General features: G+C 41.4%; 4 protein-coding genes across 4 annotated transcripts; 1 reads left to right on the forward strand and 3 right to left on the reverse strand.

Moving 5' to 3' along the window:
• Positions 1–487: 487 nt before the first annotated feature.
• LOC108107143 (alpha-aminoadipic semialdehyde synthase, mitochondrial) lies at positions 488–5148 on the reverse strand. Its single transcript, XM_017214547.2, has 8 exons — positions 4972–5148; positions 4674–4817; positions 3647–3823; positions 3211–3589; positions 2576–3150; positions 1253–2408; positions 1013–1189; positions 488–950 (listed from the first exon to the last, which is right to left on the reverse strand). The coding sequence occupies exons 1-8, from the start codon at positions 5029–5031 to the stop codon at positions 832–834; spliced, it is 2787 nt and encodes a 928-aa protein (XP_017070036.1). The 5' UTR covers positions 5032–5148; the 3' UTR covers positions 488–831.
• Positions 5149–5637: 489 nt separating this feature from the next.
• On the reverse strand, positions 5638–9002 carry LOC108107136 (homocysteine-responsive endoplasmic reticulum-resident ubiquitin-like domain member 2 protein). Its single transcript, XM_017214537.2, has 4 exons — positions 8412–9002; positions 7152–7615; positions 6703–7041; positions 5638–6615 (listed from the first exon to the last, which is right to left on the reverse strand). The coding sequence occupies exons 1-4, from the start codon at positions 8631–8633 to the stop codon at positions 6216–6218; spliced, it is 1425 nt and encodes a 474-aa protein (XP_017070026.2). The 5' UTR covers positions 8634–9002; the 3' UTR covers positions 5638–6215.
• A 278-nt stretch (positions 9003–9280) lies between these two features.
• On the forward strand, positions 9281–10860 carry LOC108107034 (double-stranded RNA-binding protein Staufen homolog 1). Its single transcript, XM_017214392.2, has 3 exons — positions 9281–9459; positions 9522–9877; positions 9940–10860. The coding sequence occupies exons 2-3, from the start codon at positions 9733–9735 to the stop codon at positions 10731–10733; spliced, it is 939 nt and encodes a 312-aa protein (XP_017069881.1). The 5' UTR covers positions 9281–9459; positions 9522–9732; the 3' UTR covers positions 10734–10860.
• LOC108107033 (dual specificity protein phosphatase CDC14A) lies at positions 10752–20553 on the reverse strand. The gene is given in 8 exon segments (XM_017214390.2): positions 10752–13013; positions 14145–14498; positions 14588–15231; positions 15233–15293; positions 15354–16024; positions 16257–16522; positions 16596–16707; positions 20027–20553. Coding segments are annotated over 7 exon segments (3123 nt in total). The 5' UTR covers positions 16651–16707; positions 20027–20553; the 3' UTR covers positions 10752–11941.
• Positions 20554–20800: the final 247 nt, after the last annotated feature.

Consider the following 20800-nt stretch of genomic DNA (forward strand, 5'->3'; position numbering starts at 1 on the left):
TTTTTGCCTAAAATGTTCATATACTAACTACGTTTAGTTAGCATCACTAGCACATACTATCTTATCTGACAGAGATTGTGTCCGTGCTTTGCATTGAATGAACGCGAATTGGAATTGTAAAACGCTCCCACTCCATGAGCAACAAAATTGCTGTCCGGCAGTGAGGTTATCAGTCTCAGGCTCCACAATTTCCACACAAGCTGGGCGACAATAATTTCAGGGAGATTTGTGGCCTGTTGTTTATTACAATTATAAACGTTAATGACCGACAGCAAACGGATCATCATGCTGTTTTATAGAACGCGTGTTTTATAGAGTACTAAATTTAGATCGAATCCGAGTTTTTAATTTTAGTTCAAGTTCGGGAGATAACCCTTCGCAGATCGGGTTGCCAGGCGCTATGGGGGCAAATCGAACGGAAATCGAATCTTAAAGATTAATCAGTACGAAATTGGAATCCAGTCGCTAGAATGAAGACATGTATATGTGATCTCAGAACATGAAACAATAATTTATATTCTTTCCATAAATATTAAAGCATTTACTCAATATTATTTGGCAATCATTTACAGTCAGTTCGTAATTAATTCACGTAAAGGAAACACAGTTCACAATTTGGACAACAACTTCAACTTGTTTACGCACTTCAAGTAGCTCTAGTCATAAAACTTATTTCAGTATTAAGATAACGTAATGACTCTCTTATCGAACAACGAAAAACCTGGGCGATAAATAAGACAAGGAAAATCACCCGACGCGGTGGGCAGTCCAAAAAAAAAAGGGAATGAAAACTTAAGCCTAGGATGTGCTTAGGTTCAGTTCAGACTACTTTTAATTCAACCATCTGGAGGTCTCCGTGGCAGTCAGACCCTCGGAGCGCAGACGTTGCAGCATGGGTCGATATATGTCTGGGGTGAAAGGCAGCAGGACCCCGCGTTCCTGGATCTCACCTGCAATGAAATTATTTAATAATATTTAAGAAGACTTTAAAGATTGATTAAACCGAACGCACCATCAAGGATCATCTTGGCTGCAATAGCCGCAGGTTTTCCCACCGTCATCGCCATGGCGGAATGACCCTGGGGCTGTCCATAAACCACAAAATTGATGCCACGCTCCTCCCGGCGACCATCGGGCCAACGGATGCCCACCTCATGGCGCAGCACAACCAGATCGCGCTCATCTCGTTCTAAAAAGTTATTGTAAGAATTAGCATAAGTCAAATTACCCTAAAATATGATATAAAACCCACCAAAGGCCAATTTCTTGGACAGATAATGGCTAAGCGTATCCAGCGGAGTATTCAGCTTCACCACCGGAGTATCATCCAGCAGACCCAAGCTCTCGATGCCATCCACATCGCCTATGCGCTCGGTAAGTTTCTGCTTGAGGTTCTCGTAGAAGATGCTTGAGTCGGACATGCCCATCAGGTGAATGACCAACTGCCGCCACGTGACATCCGGACCACTGGGATGCAGCAAAGCATGCGGCTCCGGATCAATTAGTCCCAATAGTTGCATGGGCTTAATGGACTCGGAAAAGCCCTTATAGCGGATGGTTCCACGAAGCAGAGTGTGTACATCCCTGCCCAAGCCGTAAAGGGAACCGTATTTTGTAGAGTCCCTATTGGGGAAACCCTCCAGGGCAAATCCTGGTAGGAAGTCCAGACTGCGCGGGCATGTCATAAGTTCACCACCTCCAGAAATCTCCACAATCTGACCCTGACTCAGATATTTGGCAGCGGAAAGAGTGTTGAGGAGTACTCCTCTCGGCGACCAAGAGAACTTGTATCTCAAGGAATTGTTGGAGTGCTCCGGAGCAGGCAGACCGCCACAATAACTTACGAAGGACTCAACGACAGCTCCTTTGTCCTGCACCTCGTGTATGCATTCCAGAGCCAAAAGGTGATCGATTCCCGGGTCCAAGCCCACCTCATTCATGATGGTCACTCCCTTAGCCTTGGCCTCATCGTGCAATCCAGAGATCTCGTCGTTCAGATAACTCGCGGTGACCATGTGGGTACCCTCCGCCACGCAATAACGTGCCACCATGCCGTGGAGACTGTAGGGAAGCAGGGAAACCACCACATCAGCCTTTCCACACAGCTCCTGAAGATGCCCCGTGCTCTCGTTCACGTCCAGGTAGACGCTGTCCACTCCGGCATATTGTTGAGCCAGACGATCGGCTTCCTCCTTGACCTGCGAGCAGACCGTGATGCTGACATCCTTCTCGCGGTGCAGCCACTCTACGAGGGGAGCAGACACCATGCCAGCTCCCAGAACCAAGACCTTCTTGTTCGACTCAAATCTTCCTTCCATCTTGTGGCGCGAGCGGTGGTTCTGCGATTCTCGGAGCTCCTGAATGTACTGGAAGCCCTCCGTCAGCTCACCATTGCTAGCGATAATAGCCTGGAAATGAAAAGGGAGAATCAGAATTAGCTAACTGATAACAGATGCAGATAAGGCATAATGCACTTGGGGTTTTATATTTAAAGTCAATAAAAATCAACCTTTTAGTACTGAGATTCTTGTTTATCTCAGGATTTTATTTTAAGCAACAAAAAGAAAGAACTTACCGACTGAATGGGGTAAGAGAACTGCTCCTCCGCCAGCGGCTTCTTGGCATCACTTTTGATAATGTCATGGACATGAGGCGTTAATAGCTCTCCAAATAAATCCGTCGACTCCCTTGGCAATTGAGTAGGCATATTGTCAATGGAGCAGACCAACACTCCAGGACCCTTGAAGCTCTTGGTATCCTTGTTTCTATCTGCATCATACAAACAAAAGGGAGTATCGATGGTGGTGCACTCGTTCATGAACTCAATGGAACCACCGGGATCAGCGGAAATGTCGCAAATCGCTAGCATGCGATGCGGCAAAGCGGGACTACCCTTGCTGGTTGGCAACCAGGGAGTATTGGCCGGACGGAGCAGGTTCTTGGCATCCGGAATACTGATTAACTTGGGACTGCCCACAGCCCAGTAGATGCCGTTCACAATAACTGATGCATATGGAGCTATCTTGGTGCTGAAGGTGGAGATATAACGTTCGGGGAACTCATCGTACTCCTTGGCATCAAATCCACCGCCTTCACGTCGCTCAAGATGATCTGATCGGCTAACCTCGCAGCCATACAGCTTGTTTTGATCTATCATACGTAAAATATTAATTGATAAATAAAAACAAAATCTTTTAAAAATATACTCACTTCCATGTTCGGCCACCTTGCGAAGCATCTCTGGGGGAACATACTCTATGGGCAGCTCGGAGAACACCTCTTGAGCTCCTTGGGAAACATTTCCAGAGCCAGTAAATACAAAGGTAAGTGGACCGATGGACTTGGGCATCATGCCAAGTGAGATCTCGTAGCCACAGTCACGGATTGCCTGGCGAGCCATCGAGGAATTGCGATAATTATGAGCGGGACCGATATGCATGAAAGGCGTATGATGACCCAGGGCCAAGAGACGCAATCCAATGCCATGGAGGATGTTCACCATGCCAGCGACTCCGGCATATTTGCCAAAAGCCACCTGTCGGGCTCCGCGTTCGTCGATAATTCGTTCGTAGTCGATTAACCTGATTTTCTAAGGAAATTTAAGGACTAAAATAACTTCATTTAATTGCAAACAACTTTTCCTAACCTTTTCCAAAATTGCGTCTAGTAAAGGCATATTGGATTCCTGCGCCTTGATCGTGTGCGAAAAGAAGCAGTAGGTTTTCCCAGGAATCAAAGCATCAATGGGCACTTGTTTCACTCCAAAAATCACGGAAGCATCACTGATGTCCTCCTGAATATGAGCTCCAGCCTGCATATACGCCTGTTCCCGGAAAAAACAACAAATCAACAATATGTTATAATGTAAAGAGTTCTATCTAGTACTATCTTATCAATTTTAAACTAAAATCTGTGGTTATCTTTTTATATCCATCAGGTTAGCAGGTGAGAATAGGTACGAATTAGTTTAATGTTATATATTATTTAGCTATTTGATATTAAAATATACTTTTAGTGTGGCGCAGAGCTTATATTAAGGGTAAAAGCCAATTATTTTTATCATGATCGTTGATTTGCCTAATCATTTTAGACATTTAATTGGTTTGATAAGTACCAGTTTCATTAATACATACTTCAATTAAATTAATCACTTCACCCCTTTACATTTTTTAATAATATAATAAACGTTGTTAGATGACGTTATTTATGGCATTTCTATTATGATTGTTATTATTATTACTTTTGTAGTTCTGGTTTTCTAATCCCATTTAATCTTTTTTCTCACGTGCCCCTTTTAAAACATTATCATCTCTACAAATCGGTAGAATATACTATATAGATTCATTGGAATCATTGCTCCAAACGATAAGCTTCGATTCCCAGTGTTTTTTCTTCTCCATGTTTGTTTTCTGCTCAATTTCAAGGCCAGCCAACTGCCAAATTTAGAGCTCCATATAGAGAGGCTTATCATCCAAGTTTATATTTATGATGCAGCACTTGGGGGGCGTGTGTACCACTATATAGTACATAAACACCTACTTGCTCCCTTGACTACCGATATGATTTCCAGTGGCGATTAGCCGCAGACTCAATAAATCCGTTGCCAACTGGGCATGGAAAATTACGGCTTATGGATGATGGGCGGAAGTTTGAAGTTCCATTTCTATGCTCACCTGCATGGGATATGCACGACGATTGCTGGGCTGCACGATGACCTTGACATTCTGCTTGACCAACTTCTGGACGTGGGTGGGTCCAAAGGGAGCTCGTCGCTCCCACACCGACTGATCCTCTCGACGAATGGCAATGACGCGACTCTGGAAGAGGATAACATTAAAATTAATGCATAAACATTACAAGATTTATAATTAAATTAATGATTAAAATCAATTCAAAGTCATACTAATTCTTTGAAATCTTGAGTGCTACTTTTTCCATTGAGGATGCAATTGGGAAGGTGATTCAACTCACATGACGTTGCCTGGTGAACGGATGCGCGATTGTTGCGCGCTGTTGAATCGCTCGCCACATATTTCGGCAGCTTTGTGGGATCAGTTCGAGCAGATCAAGTGCAAACTTAATTGTGATCGCAGTGTTTATATTCTTCCCTTGGTTGGTGTGCTGATCCGATCCGTTGGCTCCGAGCTCTGGCACTCTTCTAAAGGCATCGGAGGAGGCGAACAGCGAAGACAGCCTCTAATCAGCAGTTGGACCCCGTCGTAAATCCAGCGATAAGCCATGCTCTCCGTGCATCTCATCGCACAGCTAAAAAGGAAATTTGTGCGTTAGCGTAGCAGAAAGAGCGAGCTATGTCAGATTGTAACTTACCCTTAGGGAAGCCGGATCTCAGTTCGATTTTGGGCTGAAAACTTTCCACTCCGATAAGAGAGCTGGCCAAGAATTAAGAGAACCACCGCACTGGAAAAATTCCTCGTACGCTGTTTACACAATGCAATTCTTGTACACTTCTTTGATGAAAATTAAGATTTCCTCTGTCTGCTTTCAGCATTTTACAACAATTATTGTGGAATAACAAAATCTCACATTTGGTAAATATTATTTTTTAATTTTCAAATATATTTACATATCTATTCATTCAATTTAATAGAGAAAGACTAATTTAAACTAAGTTTTCAATTCATATTTATGAAGTTATGCATTTTATATGTCCAAATTTGATTAAAACGATATCAGAATCATACATTTATACTTTCTTACTCTAGTGTTTTTCTTGATTTATCTTCTTTAAGGATTTTTTAGAACATTCAAAGATTTTTTCTATTTTTTCTAACAAGAATTGCACTTTGTAAACACCATTTTACAATTAATTTTTTTGGTGTTAAAGCATAAGTTTTATTTTTAATTGCATCTTGGTTTCATAGGTTCGTCTCTGTCACCGATTTCAGTGCAGACTACAATCATTCTAATATTCACATCAAAAACAGTTGACTTTCTTAGTTATCTAAAATTCTACAAGCTATTGGTCCAGCGGCCACGAAATGCGACTCGGCTGACACACAGAAAATAAATATACATGATTATTAGAGCTAGTAAAACAAATTGTGTATTTTGCTACATTTTCAGGTATGCAAAATGAAACGGAAAACGAAATAACATTTTGATTACGGGAGGATTGAAAGTGGAAAGCCATAAAGCTGTAAAGCTGGTTTAGCGGATGACCCATTGGGCTCCACTGGATCCGACAGATCGATCGTCTACAGCGCCGGCGCCTCTGGCAGCAGCGAAGTAAAGAAGGTAATGACAAAGGTGCGCACAACGGAAATCACAGAGTTATTGGCATTTGGTGGTTCAACGGCAACGGTTTCAGCGGAAACGCCAGCCGGATCCGGATTAGCAACGGTAGCTTGAGCAACAGCAGGAGCAGCGGCACCAGGTGCATCGATTCCATCCTGTCCGGCAGCAGGTCTAGCTGCTGGCACTGCACCAGGCTCATTGGCCGCCTGGGGATCGTTGTTCTCACGTACCACCGCCGCATCCATCATTCGTTGAATTTGCTGCACAGCAGCAAAGGCAGCAGCATCGCCAGCATTATTGTTACGATTGATGTTGTTGTTATTGCGTTCCCGGCGACGACGTAGTACTCCAATGTGATACCTAAAAAACATAAATTTACGTTTAGTACAAATCTTTAAATATTTTAAGAAAAATAGTTCTTTCAGGTTTCTTAATAAGTTTACTTACAGATAAATAGCTCCGGCGATGAGGACCACCAGCAAGCAACGCAATGGCGAGGAGTTAAAGTACAAGACAGTCACAAAAATGGCCAACCGCGTAAAGCTAAAGAAGCTATCCAGCCAGTCGCGCATTTCCGGTTCCTCCTGGATATTGGGGAAATTTCTGTTCTGGGGTGCTGCTGCATTTATCTGAGGGGCAGGTGGCGCCGGTGCCGCAGGTGCTGCAGCTGTTCCTGCCGCTGGCTGTGCTTCCGCAAAATTTCTTGGAGCAAACAGCGGAATTTGGGGCATCAAGGGTTGTGACAGCGGCGGCAGAACAGATTCGGTTGAACCAGGTATGCTAGATCTGTATATATAAGAGAATAATTATTTGAATAATTTGTTTATTATAAAAATTCAAGTCTTATTCCATCCCTATTAAACTCATTCGATTGCCTTTAACCTCCTTCAACTTACCGTAAAGCCAATTGCTGCATATACTGCGCGTAGACCTGCTGCATCCAGGCGTTGTACATCAACGCCTGCTGCTGAAATATCAGTTGGGGATTTGCACTGGCATTGTTGGCTACTGCCGTCGCTGCTTGATTCTGTTGCCAGAAGTGAGCCCAAGGATTAGCCAAACCGATGTCCCCCGCCACAGGTGATGCAGTGGTTGACTGTTGCGTCTGTTGCTGTTGTGTGGGATGACGTTGTCGCAGTTCATTTGCATTGCCGTTGACCTCCTGCAGCGCTGGTACAGCATCCTTCGGCGGCCCAGTGATTGTCTTGGCTGGCGGCGTTATAACTTGTTTCGTGACGCACACCAAATGGAAAATATGGTGCTGCTGGTAGACATCCTTGTAGCTGCGAATCACTTCCGATAACTTTTGGGAGTCGTCTAATAGTTTGCCCGAGTAAATCAGTTTCTGATCTTGGATTTTCTATAGGGATTCAAAATATAAAGAGGCTCTTAGAACAGGAGGAAAAAATCTTAACCCTTAACAACCAAACATACAATTATTATTATAGTTTTTTAAAACGTAAAACATGTCCAACTCAGCAAAATATACAAAGGGGCAGAGACTGTTATTCTAAAGTTCCAAAAATTATCAATTCATTTTCACTGTCTAAGAGATAACATCGGATTGTTTTTCGTCGGCCAAAGCCTATGCAGATATAGCTTATGTAGAGACAGATTTCGAAGAGTAAACTGATTATATTTGGGTTACTCTACTTGAATAATGTGTTCTTCACTTGTAGATGATACAATATACGGTTTATGTGTAATGTATTAAAGAAAACACCTTCGAGTCTTATTGAATTACTGCATTAAGCGGGGGCTGTGTAAATATACCTGTAGCAATGACTCAAAAATGCGGTATTTTTAGTTAGTATAAGTAAGGAGTATGAACAAATGCAATGTAAACAATGACCTGTATACATGATCTGAAGACATATGTGGTTTCATACTTTAAAAATCTTATCGGGTCCTAACCGTGACCATTTTAATCCCAGTTTCAAGGCATCGATTTAATTTCGCATAGGCCAATTGCATGACGCAAGTGCATGACGAGGACTATAATTATAGAGAGGCAACCTACTGACGTGTACTTGCGACTAAGACGCAAATAGATTTTGATAGCTTCATATGTATGATGAGATAAACAATAACAAACTATGTGATAAGATAAGAGGGTGCTCCTAGCTAGGAGGATAATCAAGAAGTAGGGAACCCACCGGTTTGCCAGGATAGACCAAGGATAGCTGCATCTTCAGCCGCTGGACTGTCCAACAGAGATCGGAGTCCACATTGAGATCCTCATACTGTTGATTGGATGACTTAATGAGCAGCGTTACGCTGGTACCGCTGGAAGAGACGGTTTCCGGGGCCTTCTGACGGGCGGCAGCATCGCAGCCCGCAGCTGTGGCGGCAGCGGGGGAGGTGGCGGTCTCCTCCATCTCGTTGACCCCGCGAATCGAAGAACTTTCTATCGCTAATTAATGACCACGAAACAGAGATCGGTAATGGGCACACTGTTTTTCGCAGCCACTGTATCTCACTGCCACTTCCTACTCCGCTAGTTGGAATTTTTCAAGTGTAGTTTTATACCGTATTTGACATTAGATTTGTGTTTCAGTTTCTCTGTTGTTGTTTGGTTTTCCAGCTGTTTTGTGTGTATGATGTTCTGCTGCCAGCCGAGAATTATTGATTATGAAACGCAGTAAACGTTCCGCAGTTGATCAAAAACTCGTCTTCCATTTGATTCTGACCTGTGGTTAGAGATGAGCCATGGTCACGGGGTTGCTGCAAGTCGCGGGTATTTTTAAGTAACAGGTTAGGCCAACGGTTATAAATAAAGCTTTTCATGGAGAGTAAAGTCTACTGTTTAATTTATATAGTTGGAATATATTAAAGCTTTGCTTTTCATAACTGTTCAAACTGTTTTAGGCTTTATTATCGTTGAAATTAACTTCAAACTAGTGACTGAAAGTAGTGACACTTGCTCATCCCTAGCAGCAACACTTGTTAATGCCATACATTCAGCAACAGGGTTGCCTTGACTATCGGGGATGCCAACTTGTGCCAACATGACGTGTCGGTTGTGTATAACAATTCCGACGTTGAACTTTGAATGTGAGAACCGAATAACGTTGCAGTACAGAATTCTTTATATTCAACTTATGTTTTTACCTTTATGGATATTGTTGATATTCATTAGCATATAACAAAATGTCTAAAAAAAATGGGTTTTTAAAAGTGTTGTTTTCTTATATTCACGTTTTGGTTGGTAATTTATTTTGAAAGGCAAAATTACAAAACTACAATAAATACATTCCTCATTTTAGTCGTACTCCTGTTTAAACTCATTAGTGTGCTTTTGTAAGCATTAGTGCTCCTGAAACTTTGTTTGTTTCTTATGAGAAACTGCGACTTCTAATTTTGTGACTCGCACCGGTTCGTGAGTCACGTACCATCCCTATTGCAAAGTGCACAAACAGACGCACTACCGGAGTTTAATGAAATAGCTGCCTGGAAGACCTATATTTCCCTTAACCCATGGATAATAAATCTGCCGTGTCAGCTCTGCAGGAATTCTGTGCCAAGTCAAAGAATACTCCACCTGTATATAACTTTATCGACGGCGAGGAAGGAGGATACGTTTGTAAAGTAGAACTGATGGAGATCGAGGCCTATGGAAATGGTAGGCTTGAAGTATCAATATCTTTGAAGTACTTTAACTAATAAATGTTTATCGAATTATAGGGCGCTCCAAGCGTGATGCGAAACACTTGGCTGCTGTCAATATTCTGCGTAAGATCCGAAAGCTACCCGGCGCAAGCATTTTGTTGGAACAGAGCGAAACGGTGGCGGATGCATGTGAGGAGCTCACCAATATGAATCGAGACATGCTGAAGGAGCTGCGGGACTACTGCGTCCGCCACGAAATGCCTTTGCCCACCATAGAGATTGTACAGCAGAGTGGCACTCCGAGTGCCCCGGAATTCGTGGCCTGCTGCACTGTGGCCTCCATAGTTCGCTATGGAAAGTCGGACAAAAAGAAGGATGCCCGTCAGCGTGCGGCCATTGAAATGCTGGCCATAATATCCGTCGAAGAAAATACATTGCGTCCAGATAAAATGCAGGTGGTGAGTGTTAAGCCATCGGAAGATCTTACTGCAGACGAAATTTTCGAGGATTTGGAAGTGGAGCGCAGGAAGAAGTTTAACACCTACAGAGAGCTCACGGAAGCCGGAAGCGTGGATAACACGGGCCTGCGTCTCTGTGACCGCCATAACTACTTTAAGAACTTCTATCCTGCTCTGAAAGAATCTGCCTTTGAGGCTATTCGATCAGATGAGTATATAAGCTCCAAGGATAAGGCTTTGAGCGTGCTAAGTGCATTAAAGATTACTCCAACGATCACTATCTTGAAGTCTTCTTCGATGGAACCCCTTCTGTGTGTGGAACTAAATTGCGACTTCGATGTGGTCTTTGTAGCTCTGGAAACCGTGATCTTCGAAGATATAATCGAATACTTCAGCAATATGTTGATATAATACTTATAGTTCCCAATATATATGGCATATATAACATTTATTTTTTAACTACGTGGCTTACAAATAAGTAAACTGTCTTGTATTTACATTCTAAACAAGTTCAGATAATGCACATATTTGTTTGTAACTTACGATCTATTCGGGTAATACAATTTCCCACCAATATTGCGGGTGTAAAACATGAAAAAGTGATTTATTCAAGGTCTTCTGGTCTATGTTAATTCTGTACAACAATGATAAGGCAAAATAGATTCAAGCAAGTCGTCAAGGGGTTGAATGTGAAGTTAAAAAAAAACAATCTTCATAATGGCACTTACGCTAACTTTCCAAACGGGGGAATTCCCCGAAATTCAAAGGGATGAAACTTATTTGATTGTATTAGAAATTAGAGGTGAGCTGTTTCTCATTACCAATGCTAATCAAATTTGATGAATTAATATGATTTTTGTTAGCCTAAGTATTTATATTGTAAATAAAGTTTAGAATGTATTTTAAAACTGATTTTGTAACAATAATGTAAGTATTGCACGGTTTTCATAATTATATTTTTCACAAAATGTATGGTTTTTGTCTCCAATCTTACTGTTTACTCAAATAAAATTTGTTAAGAGTAAAAGTAATAAATTATAAAACATTTTGCCTGTAAAATAATTACAGTTCCTGGTTAAACGATGAACCGGTGTTCGTTGTCTTCAGTAGTATTATTATTCTTCCTAAACAAAAATTAAAAAAAAAGCATTTTAATAGCCGGAACAGATTATTAGATTGTCCCTCTTAACATAAAAATATTTTACAATTTTAATAAAATAAATTCTTATTAATACTTTAACATCTTCATTGTCTAATTATTCAAAAAGTTATTTACTTTTACGAATTTCAACTTATCTAGTTTTAAATTTGTACAATTTTTGTTTCTAAAAACAGAGCCTTGACTTCGACCTCCCTAAAAAACTTAAACAATTATTTTATTACACAATTAAAATCTGATTTTATACAACAATTTTCATAAACCTTAATAACAATTTGAAAAATTTTGCCTATAAAAATTGAAGAGTACAAATGAGATTGTTCTTACAAATAATTTGAATTTGATTAGAAAATCAATCACCAAATTTGATCGCATTAGGAAAGCATTTACCACTACTTCGTGAAATCAATTTACTAATCAAAATAATATCTACATAGCCAAAGGAAACAAGGACAACGGCTCAGTAGCTGATCTTCTTGCGCAGCTTGAGATTGGATTGCTGATGGTCGAGAGTCGACTGCTGATGTCGCTCTCGATCCCTCTCGCTGGACACCCGATTGACGCCACGGGCCAGATGCTGATGCCATTGGCTGGTGGAGGGCGGGGCCGTGGGCGTTGGTATCCCCGAATTCGATGCGGATGTCGATGCCGAGGATCCAGATTCCCCGAAAAGGCGACGCGAGAGCTTGAAGCTGCCGCTGTTGCTGCTGCTGCAACTGTTGTACTTGCAATTGTTGTTTATGTTGCTGTTGGTTGTGGTAGTGGCAGAGTGGGTGGCATTGATGTGTCCGCTGGTGGCTGGTACTGCTGCTGCTGTTGCTCCAGATGATGCTGCTGTGGCCGCTGCTGCTGCGGCGGCCGCTGTCTTTCTCAGCAGCTTGGTGTTGTACTCATCACTCTTGTCCTTGTCCAGTCGCGTGGAGCTTAGCGATCGCTTGTTCCGCTTGGCCGATCCGGCCGTCAGGCCGTGCTCGATGATCGCCTGCAGTTCGGCACTGCCACGCCCACTAAGCCGGCTTGTGTCTGCAGGATTGGAGGAGGGAGGAGGAGTGGGTGTTGGATTATTGTTGAGACTAGTTAACTTGGTTTTCGGCAGCGGATTGGAGTTGAGATCGAGCGTTGCGGATGCGGAGCGTGTGGCTATGTTAAAGGAGACAGAAGAGGACGACCCACCACCCAAGACCCCTACGGTGGGTATGGCCGATACGTCCCGATAGTACCGAGCCGTGGCCACCGTACAAGGTTGGGTTTGGGCCGCCACCGGAGCCGGTTCCCCGGCATTGGGACGCTGGTAACGTATTCTAGATCTCCCCCTGAGCGTCATATGGTGATGAGAGGTGCGGGCCGCACTGCCCCGAGTGGGTGGTATGGTGGCCGAGCTGCCGGCCCCACCACTGCCACTAGACACCACTGGTATCTTACTCTCATTTATGGTGGCATACGGACGGAGGAGTTGCTTCTCCACCGACAGCATTGGCTGTTCCTGCTGCTGCTGCTGCTGTTCCGCCTTTCGAAGGTGCTTTAGTTCCATTCTACAGAAGCAAGGAACAAGAAGCCAAGGGAGAAGAAAGAAAGAGAAAGAGGACGAGAGAAGAGAGAGAGATGGTGTATGGGGTTACGGGTACAGTGTGAGTCCCAAAACAGTCTTACTTGAAGAAGAATTGCGGGAAAACTTCGGAAACCGAAGATATTAATACCATTGCAGAGTTAAGTACTCAAAAAGAAAAGCTTTAGGGAACTTCATTTTACAAATAAATAATTAAATAAATGTTAATAAATTTCTTTGAATAACTTCCAATTAACAAAGTTATGAGCTCTGCAATGATATTCCAAAACATGAAAAATACTCCATAATCGTAGGAACTAACTAAAAAAAACAAATACAAACAATAAAAGCAACAAAAATATGGCCAAAACAAAGACAAAACAATTTCGCAAGCTTTCAGCGTAATTTGGATAATCTGTTGTTTATTATTATTCTTTTTTTTGCGCAACAATAAATAATAATATATTTTTTTAATTTTGGCATGCACATAAACAGAAATGCAAAATGCTAAGTACTTAATAAACTATGATTAGTGGCTAAAGTAGGGTTATTGTCCTTGAGTTAGTTTCATTTGGATTTGGATTAACTTGGTGCATATAACATCAAAGGTGGAGCACTAATTTTATTTATTAAAATTATTAAGTAATCTCGAACTTTTAATACTCGTAAAATCAATTGCTTGAAATCGAAAAACAAGGGATAATAAAAAATAGTTTATGTGAGTATTTACCATACTTTAATTCTTTATCAAAAGATTGTAAATTAACAAAATAATATAAAATATTTAAAATTCAAGTTAACAAATATTTAAAACAATCTCAATGTTAAACACTGTTTGCAAGTACAAAAAGTTCGAATGCAAAAATACTTTAAATCTATATAATATATATATATATATACAACTGATAAGGGCGTGGAGGGGTGTAAAAAAGAAGGGAGTAACTAAGTTGGAGGGCAACGAATGTGTAAATTAAGTACAAAAAATTGCTAAAAAGCAGAGCCGCATACGGAACGAAATCAAATCCAATACAAGAGTTCAACATAACGATAAACATTTTCGAGTTCAAAATTATTCGGGGATTTGGGGGGTGGTGGTTATTATCCTCATTTTACTTACCTTTTGCTATAGATCGCAAGGCTGCGGGTGCGACTGCTCCCCGAAGTGGCCAGAATATTGTTAGTGGTATTGTTGTTGTTGTTAAAGTTATTCAGGGAGTTGCTTAGATTACTGTTGTTGTTGTTGTTGTTGTTGATGTTATTGTTGTTATTGCTACTGCCGCTGCTATTGTTGTTGTTCAGATTGTTGGCCAAAAGTGCAGCAGCCGCCGCTGAGCTCGTTGGCAAACAGGAGGAAGTGGGCTGACCCGCCTTCAAGGCGGCAGCCATCGTTGAATTCCCAACCACCCCATTGCCATTATTCCGGAAGGGCTGGGATCTAGCCCTCGTATGCCTCATATTCGATTCCTGCTCGCTGTTGATAGAATTATAATTTTAAATTTAGATTCTAAAAGCTATCAAACTTAGCGACATAAAATTCTACTTTAAAATCAGATAACCCACCTGTTGCTATTCACGTTGACGGATCTCGAGTGGTGCCTCCTCAGCGCCTTGATCTGGTTTAACTTGTCGCCCTGCGTCTGAGCCTGCTTCTTCTCCAGTGCCGTTTGCGTCATCCTGACAGTGGAAGCAATGGTGTGACGAGCTGCCTCAAAGACATTAGCACTTGGTTTGCGTAATTTCTTCTCCGTGCAGCTGGCCACCTCAGGAGCAGGAGGCAATGCACTCCGATTGGCATTGGGATTAACCAGCCGCCTAAGGGTTGTGGCTATCACCGTCGGCTTGTTCGCAGCCGATGGAGATTTCCTCCGCCTTGTCGATATTGTATAACTGGAGGGCTGATCCGCTGGTGCACTAATCGTATCCGTATCGTTGTCATCGCTAACATTGCAATTGGGATCCTCAGCGGATTGATACAAGGCTCGTTCGTCCCGCTCTAAACGACGCTGCTCCATTAACTCTTCGTCCGTTTGATCAACGCATCCAGCATCCAAGTTGTCCTGGTCGTTCAAGTGCATCGTATCTACGCGTTGTGAAATGCCTTTTACGCGGGTTAGTAACAGATCCACATGCTCCGAGGAATCGGATGCTGCCGACGCCAGTTTGGTCTTCAGCTCCAGGCTGTTGATTCCGTACGTATGCTGCAGGAATAGGCAGCGAGGTGCGTCGGCGCATTCGTTCGCCCTCTGACCACAGCCAGCTTTGTTTGCTAAGGATAACAAGGCAAAGGTTGTTAGGTAAGGAAGAAGCCTCTATAATAAATACTTACTCTTCCATCCACTGCTGCTGATGTCCAATGACCGATCCTGGCCGGCAAAGCCTCAACCACGCAATGGACTCCAGGGCTGTGAACCCGTAGTGCTTCATTATATACGCTCCTATCAGGCTGCCAGTGCGTCCCAAGCCCGCTTTGCAATGAACTGCAATCGCTCCCTTCGTCGTCTCGCAGATTGACAGGAATTTCTTCATGATGGCATCGCTCGGCGTGCTGCCATCGATGAAAAACAGATCCTTGTGATCAAAGCCAGCGTTCTCAAAGGAAGATGCATGATAGACCTTTGCATTCAGCCGAATCACTGTCGTGACATTGTTATCCCGAAAGTAGCTAAAGTAGCGCTCGGGTGCATGGCATGGGTAACCATTCGGCAGTGTCTTGCTCTTCTGATGGGGTCCACAAAACGCTATAAACTTCTGAGGCACTATCCAATTGAAATCGCCGTTCTCCACGCGCTCGAAATACTCGTACTCCTCGGCATCGAAGTCGTTGAAATTAAAGAATCCCGCCTGCAATCCCTTGTGCACAGCATTTAAGCAATCCAGCAGTGAAATCTTAAAACTGCTGGGTCCATAACTAGCGTCACAAAAGCGTGTGTAGGCGGGAATCTCGCCGGCGACCAGCGGCCGATACGCCTCCTGAGGCGTCTTATTTAGGTAGATTATCTGTAAAAGTAAAACCAATTAATTTGAGTCTTTTTTCGGTAAGTTTGTAGACAATAGAAAAAGGTAATCATGTACAACGAAACTAGTTCTTATTAAGAGATAGATCTAACACAATCAAATAGCAATACAAACTGGAAAATTTTTCAGTAACCATGAAAGATTATCAATAACTGATTAACAACTTCAAAAGTCCACTGTAAATCAATGAAAAGTTGAAACTCAGAGCACTTACTGCATACGAACCAATCAGGTAGGCTGCATTGAGTCGCTTGGCCGGATTCATGGAGGTGTAGTGGACTATCTTTTTGTTGGCATGGCACTTGGCATTCAGCTTTGTGTTCAGTTTCATGCAATATCTGTACAGCATGCAGATGTTCAAGGGCCCAAAGTCGTTGTAGAAGTTCTCGTATATGAACTCCTCGTCGATGCTGAAGTAGTGGGTATTAATCGTGTTCTTTGGCTTGATATTCTTTTTGAAGGCCACAAAGTACAAACGGTCTGCAAACAGAATAGAATAGAATAATCCATATCACTCAATGTCGGACTGTTAAAAGTTCATTGAGCCTCCTACCTTCCTGCATCTCCGATGCACAGACCAGCAGATCTGAGTTGTCATCGTCCAACATGATGACAGTCTATCTCTGGGCACGGGAAGCACGAAGACAACGACGACTTTTTGGCGACTGCAAACACACATTAAGAAATATACAATTTATTATGGCTGTGATATCTTTGGACAGCGGTAAAACTCTCGTCAAGCGTCTTAAATCACTTCTGTCTAGCCCACACAAATTGGGTTTAATGCTTCCGCATGCTATTTCTTATTAACAAATTTAATTTGTACTGTTAGTTATTGGCAATACCTATTAATCTGTGATGTTGAAGGTATCCCCATTATTAACAATCTATGGATTTTACCTACTTATTTAGACTATAGAACGGGTATCTCTAGAGCATTTTCCCTTCACCGATTAAAGCTTAAATAACATTTTTGATCATATAATAAGCTACAAATCCAGGGCATTTCAAAGTCCAAGCCCCTTCACGACGATATCGTTTCATTTTAATGATTATTTCTCTCCGTTTGCTAGCAACAAATGCGCCCACACCGAGTTGCACACAAAACCTGCCTTTGCCTTAATTGGATGCCAGTAAATGATGTTTTCCGCAAAGGGTGTTCCACATACAAACAAGTACATATATCGTATTTTATACGTATATATACGTATCTATTGAGTGGAAACATGTGTTCTGTTTGTCACTTTTACCAACTTTATGACTATCTAAGCCATACATTTCTTTTTTCTTCTCACCCCCCGACATAAGTACAATTCCCTGCCTTATTTGCTCCACTTTTCCAGCCATAGCCCAAATGTAGGTGATGGCTTCCATATCAATATGCATATAGCCATCAGTCAGGCATTCATTCTATCAAGTCGTCAGTTGGGCTGCCATCAGCAGTCCAATAAACAATGGAAAAGGAAAAGCCTCAGCCGAGAAGGAAACTCGAATGGGGAACACTCTAACGGAGAGTCGTGGTTAAAATCTAAGAAAGTCACGTCCCTGTGGAAATTTATGGAGAACAAAAGGGTGTACCAGGGCATAATTTCAATTTAGTTTCTGCACTGAAAGTTTGTTTGAGAACATTTTACTTTAGTTTAAGATATTTTTTCCAGAATCTAAAATATTTACATCATATTTCGTATCTTACAAGAACTGCTCTTTAATCAATATCCTAACCTAATCCCTTAATCCCTTCACAAATTTTCCATTCCATAAGCGTTTTCCTCATTTTCCCACATAACATAAATTGTATTTTATTGGCCTGGGACCCTAAGAGAGTTTATGATGTTGACCCATCATCAAAAGTGTTACTCACACCCGTCCTCACACTAGCACCTACAGCCCATATATGTAAGCTTGGGAACACATGTAAATATTCGATTTTATGCAAATTCTTAACCTTTTCCATGTACGTACAACTAAGCAACGGTTGGCGTGCCTTTGCAGAATTTCGGACTTGAGCCTGGGACCATAGTTAGTACCTTTAATCCCCCTTAACCCTGTAGCCCCCTTTAGCTGTGCTTTATGCATTTCCTCTTCCTGACTTTAAAGTTGAAAAGTCAAGACGCCAGGCGCTTTTTATGGCACATTTGCATGTCGGCTAAAGAGTTTCGCCCAGGCCAGATCCAAACTTAGATTCCTATCGGGGCGCCAAAGGAATACGAGGTGTATAGAGTGTAAGGTGTAAGGGTATATCGCATGACATTGGGCGGGCCTCGTTAAAACGGAAACGAAAATAGCTGAGGATATCAGCGATATAGGGCAAGTCGGGCCATCAAATAAGGTGAAGGAGAACGGATTAGTATTCTACGTTCTTGGTTCTCTGGGTGTAATTTCGTTCGTGTAAACTATTATCGAAAAATGTGTATCTCAAAATGACTACAAGAAATAGAATGAGCAAATTAGCTCGTTGTTTCTATAAGACAATTAGAACAGTACCCTGTTACGAATTGATTAATTTTTATTATTTACTCTATGAGATAATATTTAACAAAATTCAATGTTACAATTTCTAATGTGAACGTTCGCTTAACAAAACATAAGCCTATATTTGTTTGTTTTGTTAACTTCAAATAAACAATGTCCAGATTCCTATTAATTAATAAATACCATGCCTATATAAAACATTAAAGACTTTTTAAAACTATCACATTTTCATACATTCTTAATTGTTTAGTATATATCCTTATATTTTTTAGTTAATTACTTGCAATAAGAACCTTTTCTTTACTCAATACGATCAGTCGTGTTATTGGGTTATTACTGTGCCTTGTATAGTGGCGTCCTCTAGTGTTGATCACATTCAAATTATTTGTGTACGTATGCATATTAAAGTATAACTGTGAACTGATTATGACTTTCTGTCCCCATCATCATTTTTCCTTATCCCTCTCACAAACTACACTCTCTCTCTGTCTCTCTTTTGAATCGAAGATCATTGCTAAATATAGCGGGAATATGCAACTTACTATCTTCATCCCCCTTTCCAATTTATGACTTTTGAAGTTGAAAGAAATTCCAGCCACTACAACTACAACTCCCACGTGACGACAACAAAAATATTTTAAACATAGTAATGAATAAATACACTCGCATTCTCATATCTATAACCACACGTACAAGGCTACATATATACGGGCTTATCTGCTTCCGAACTGTACATACATACATACATATGTATGAATGAATGTACATACATAAAAAAGTAAACATAAAATGCGATAGAAAGCAACCTTCCCCTCCCTCTTCCAGTTGGAAATTAAAACCTAGAGATCTGGGCTAGGCTCTCGCTGGTCATTAACAACAATGGACAAACAAGTTTTTTAAATGACGTCACCAAGAATGACAACAAAAGGCGGTTTAAAAATAAAATAGCAACGTCAATAGTATTGTTTCTTGTTAGCCGAGTTAGTTAGTTGGAATTGGAGGCGCGGTGTTAAGAGATTTTGCCGCGCTCGCATACCACAACAAAAACAGAACACAAACACAAGCACTCCACATGGAGATTACAACGGCAACAGCATTCACCTGAACCTCCTCCCCCGCCAACATTATCAAGCGCATGCGCTGACTCTCTTAAAAGCTGCTCGCTCTCGCTCCCTCTCTAGCTCATTTATACGTGTGCTTTGGCGGCTTTTGTATGTGCATCCCACTCTAGCGCTCTCTGGTATTTCTGTCAATGTGTTGGGTATAAATAAAGCAACCAACGCATTCTGCTACTAAAAAAAAAAATAACACTGAGATGTACTGTATACTGCGTAATCAAGTTTTTGGGTAAAAATTTCTGGACTATTTTTGGTGGCACTACACTACACTACACAAAAAGGGAAAGGGAAGAGAGAGCTTGAGAGCCGTTACAATTACACAGTTTTCTTGGTACGTGGCTAAGGAAAGTGTTCAATGGGTGGAGAATGAATATAAGAAAAGAGGAAGACTCACCTAAAATGTGGTTTCACACTGCTGTCGTTGTTGTTATTATTATTGCTGTTGGGATCTGTTGTGTATGGATATTCACGAATGGGATAGGAGGGAAGACGACGAATTGGGGGAAGCAGCAACAGCAGCACAAGCTAATAACACCCACACCACACTCTGCATAACACTGTAAAATTTTGACAAACTTTACTGCTTTCTCTTTTTTTTTTTGTAGTGTTATTTTAAAAATTTGTTCAACTGATATTTCACATCGAATTTTGTATGTCTGTTTAATTTAACAACATTCTCAACGCGAGCTTTTGGACTTTTCTTCGATTAAAATATCGTAATCAAAAAAGAAAACCGCACTAGCGCCCAAGGGAAAGCTTTCAACAAAGATATTCTAAAAAAAGATCATAATTGCACTAATTTTTCACACCAAATCATTTTCCCGGCGATTTATGTATTTTCGGATTATTCGAGTGGGGATGGGGAGCCCAGCGACCTAAGCAGTTGAAGATTCCGAGCGTTATGAGCTAGAGTGGAGGAGCATGGTGAAATCGATGTTTTTACACTGGTTGAAGACATCGATGTTCGCTCGATATTTTTCGCCAAATGAGAGGACTTGCGATTTTAATTCAAATACATCATTTGGTTAATCACTATATTTTTGGAATATTATATATGATAGCGTAGACAAAAACGTTGAAGACTTGCAAAGAATTGTTTTTCTTTCAGGGCTGACAAAATACCCAAAAATATCGATAAATTGTTCAAGTTTTTTTTTTAATTCCATCC

Source organism: Drosophila eugracilis, unplaced genomic scaffold, assembly GCF_018153835.1.
Source record: "Drosophila eugracilis isolate 14026-0451.02 unplaced genomic scaffold, ASM1815383v1 contig_678, whole genome shotgun sequence".
In the NCBI taxonomy this organism is placed as follows: Eukaryota; Metazoa; Arthropoda; class Insecta; order Diptera; family Drosophilidae; genus Drosophila; species Drosophila eugracilis.

What these genes read in the sequence shown, in the direction of transcription:
- LOC108107034 (XM_017214392.2), top strand. Translation starts at nt 9,733, where the DNA reads ATGGATAATAAATCTGCCGTGTCAGCTCTGCAGGAATTCTGTGCCAAG. An exon ending in GATCGAGGCCTATGGAAATG is followed by an intron (nt 9,878 to 9,939) that starts GTAGGCTTGAAG and finishes ATCGAATTATAG; the next exon opens with GGCGCTCCAAGCGTGATGCG.
- LOC108107136 (XM_017214537.2), bottom strand. Translation starts at nt 8,633, where the DNA reads ATGGAGGAGACCGCCACCTCCCCCGCTGCCGCCACAGCTGCGGGCTGC. An exon ending in ATGCAGCAATTGGCTTTACG is followed by an intron (nt 7,042 to 7,151) that starts GTAAGTTGAAGG and finishes TTATATATACAG; the next exon opens with ATCTAGCATACCTGGTTCAA. An exon ending in ATCGCCGGAGCTATTTATCT is followed by an intron (nt 6,616 to 6,702) that starts GTAAGTAAACTT and finishes TATGTTTTTTAG; the next exon opens with GTATCACATTGGAGTACTAC.
- LOC108107143 (XM_017214547.2), bottom strand. Translation starts at nt 5,031, where the DNA reads ATGTGGCGAGCGATTCAACAGCGCGCAACAATCGCGCATCCGTTCACC. An exon ending in TAGACGCAATTTTGGAAAAG is followed by an intron (nt 3,590 to 3,646) that starts GTTAGGAAAAGT and finishes AAATTTCCTTAG; the next exon opens with AAAATCAGGTTAATCGACTA. An exon ending in TCTCTTACCCCATTCAGTCG is followed by an intron (nt 2,409 to 2,575) that starts GTAAGTTCTTTC and finishes TTTCATTTCCAG; the next exon opens with GCTATTATCGCTAGCAATGG.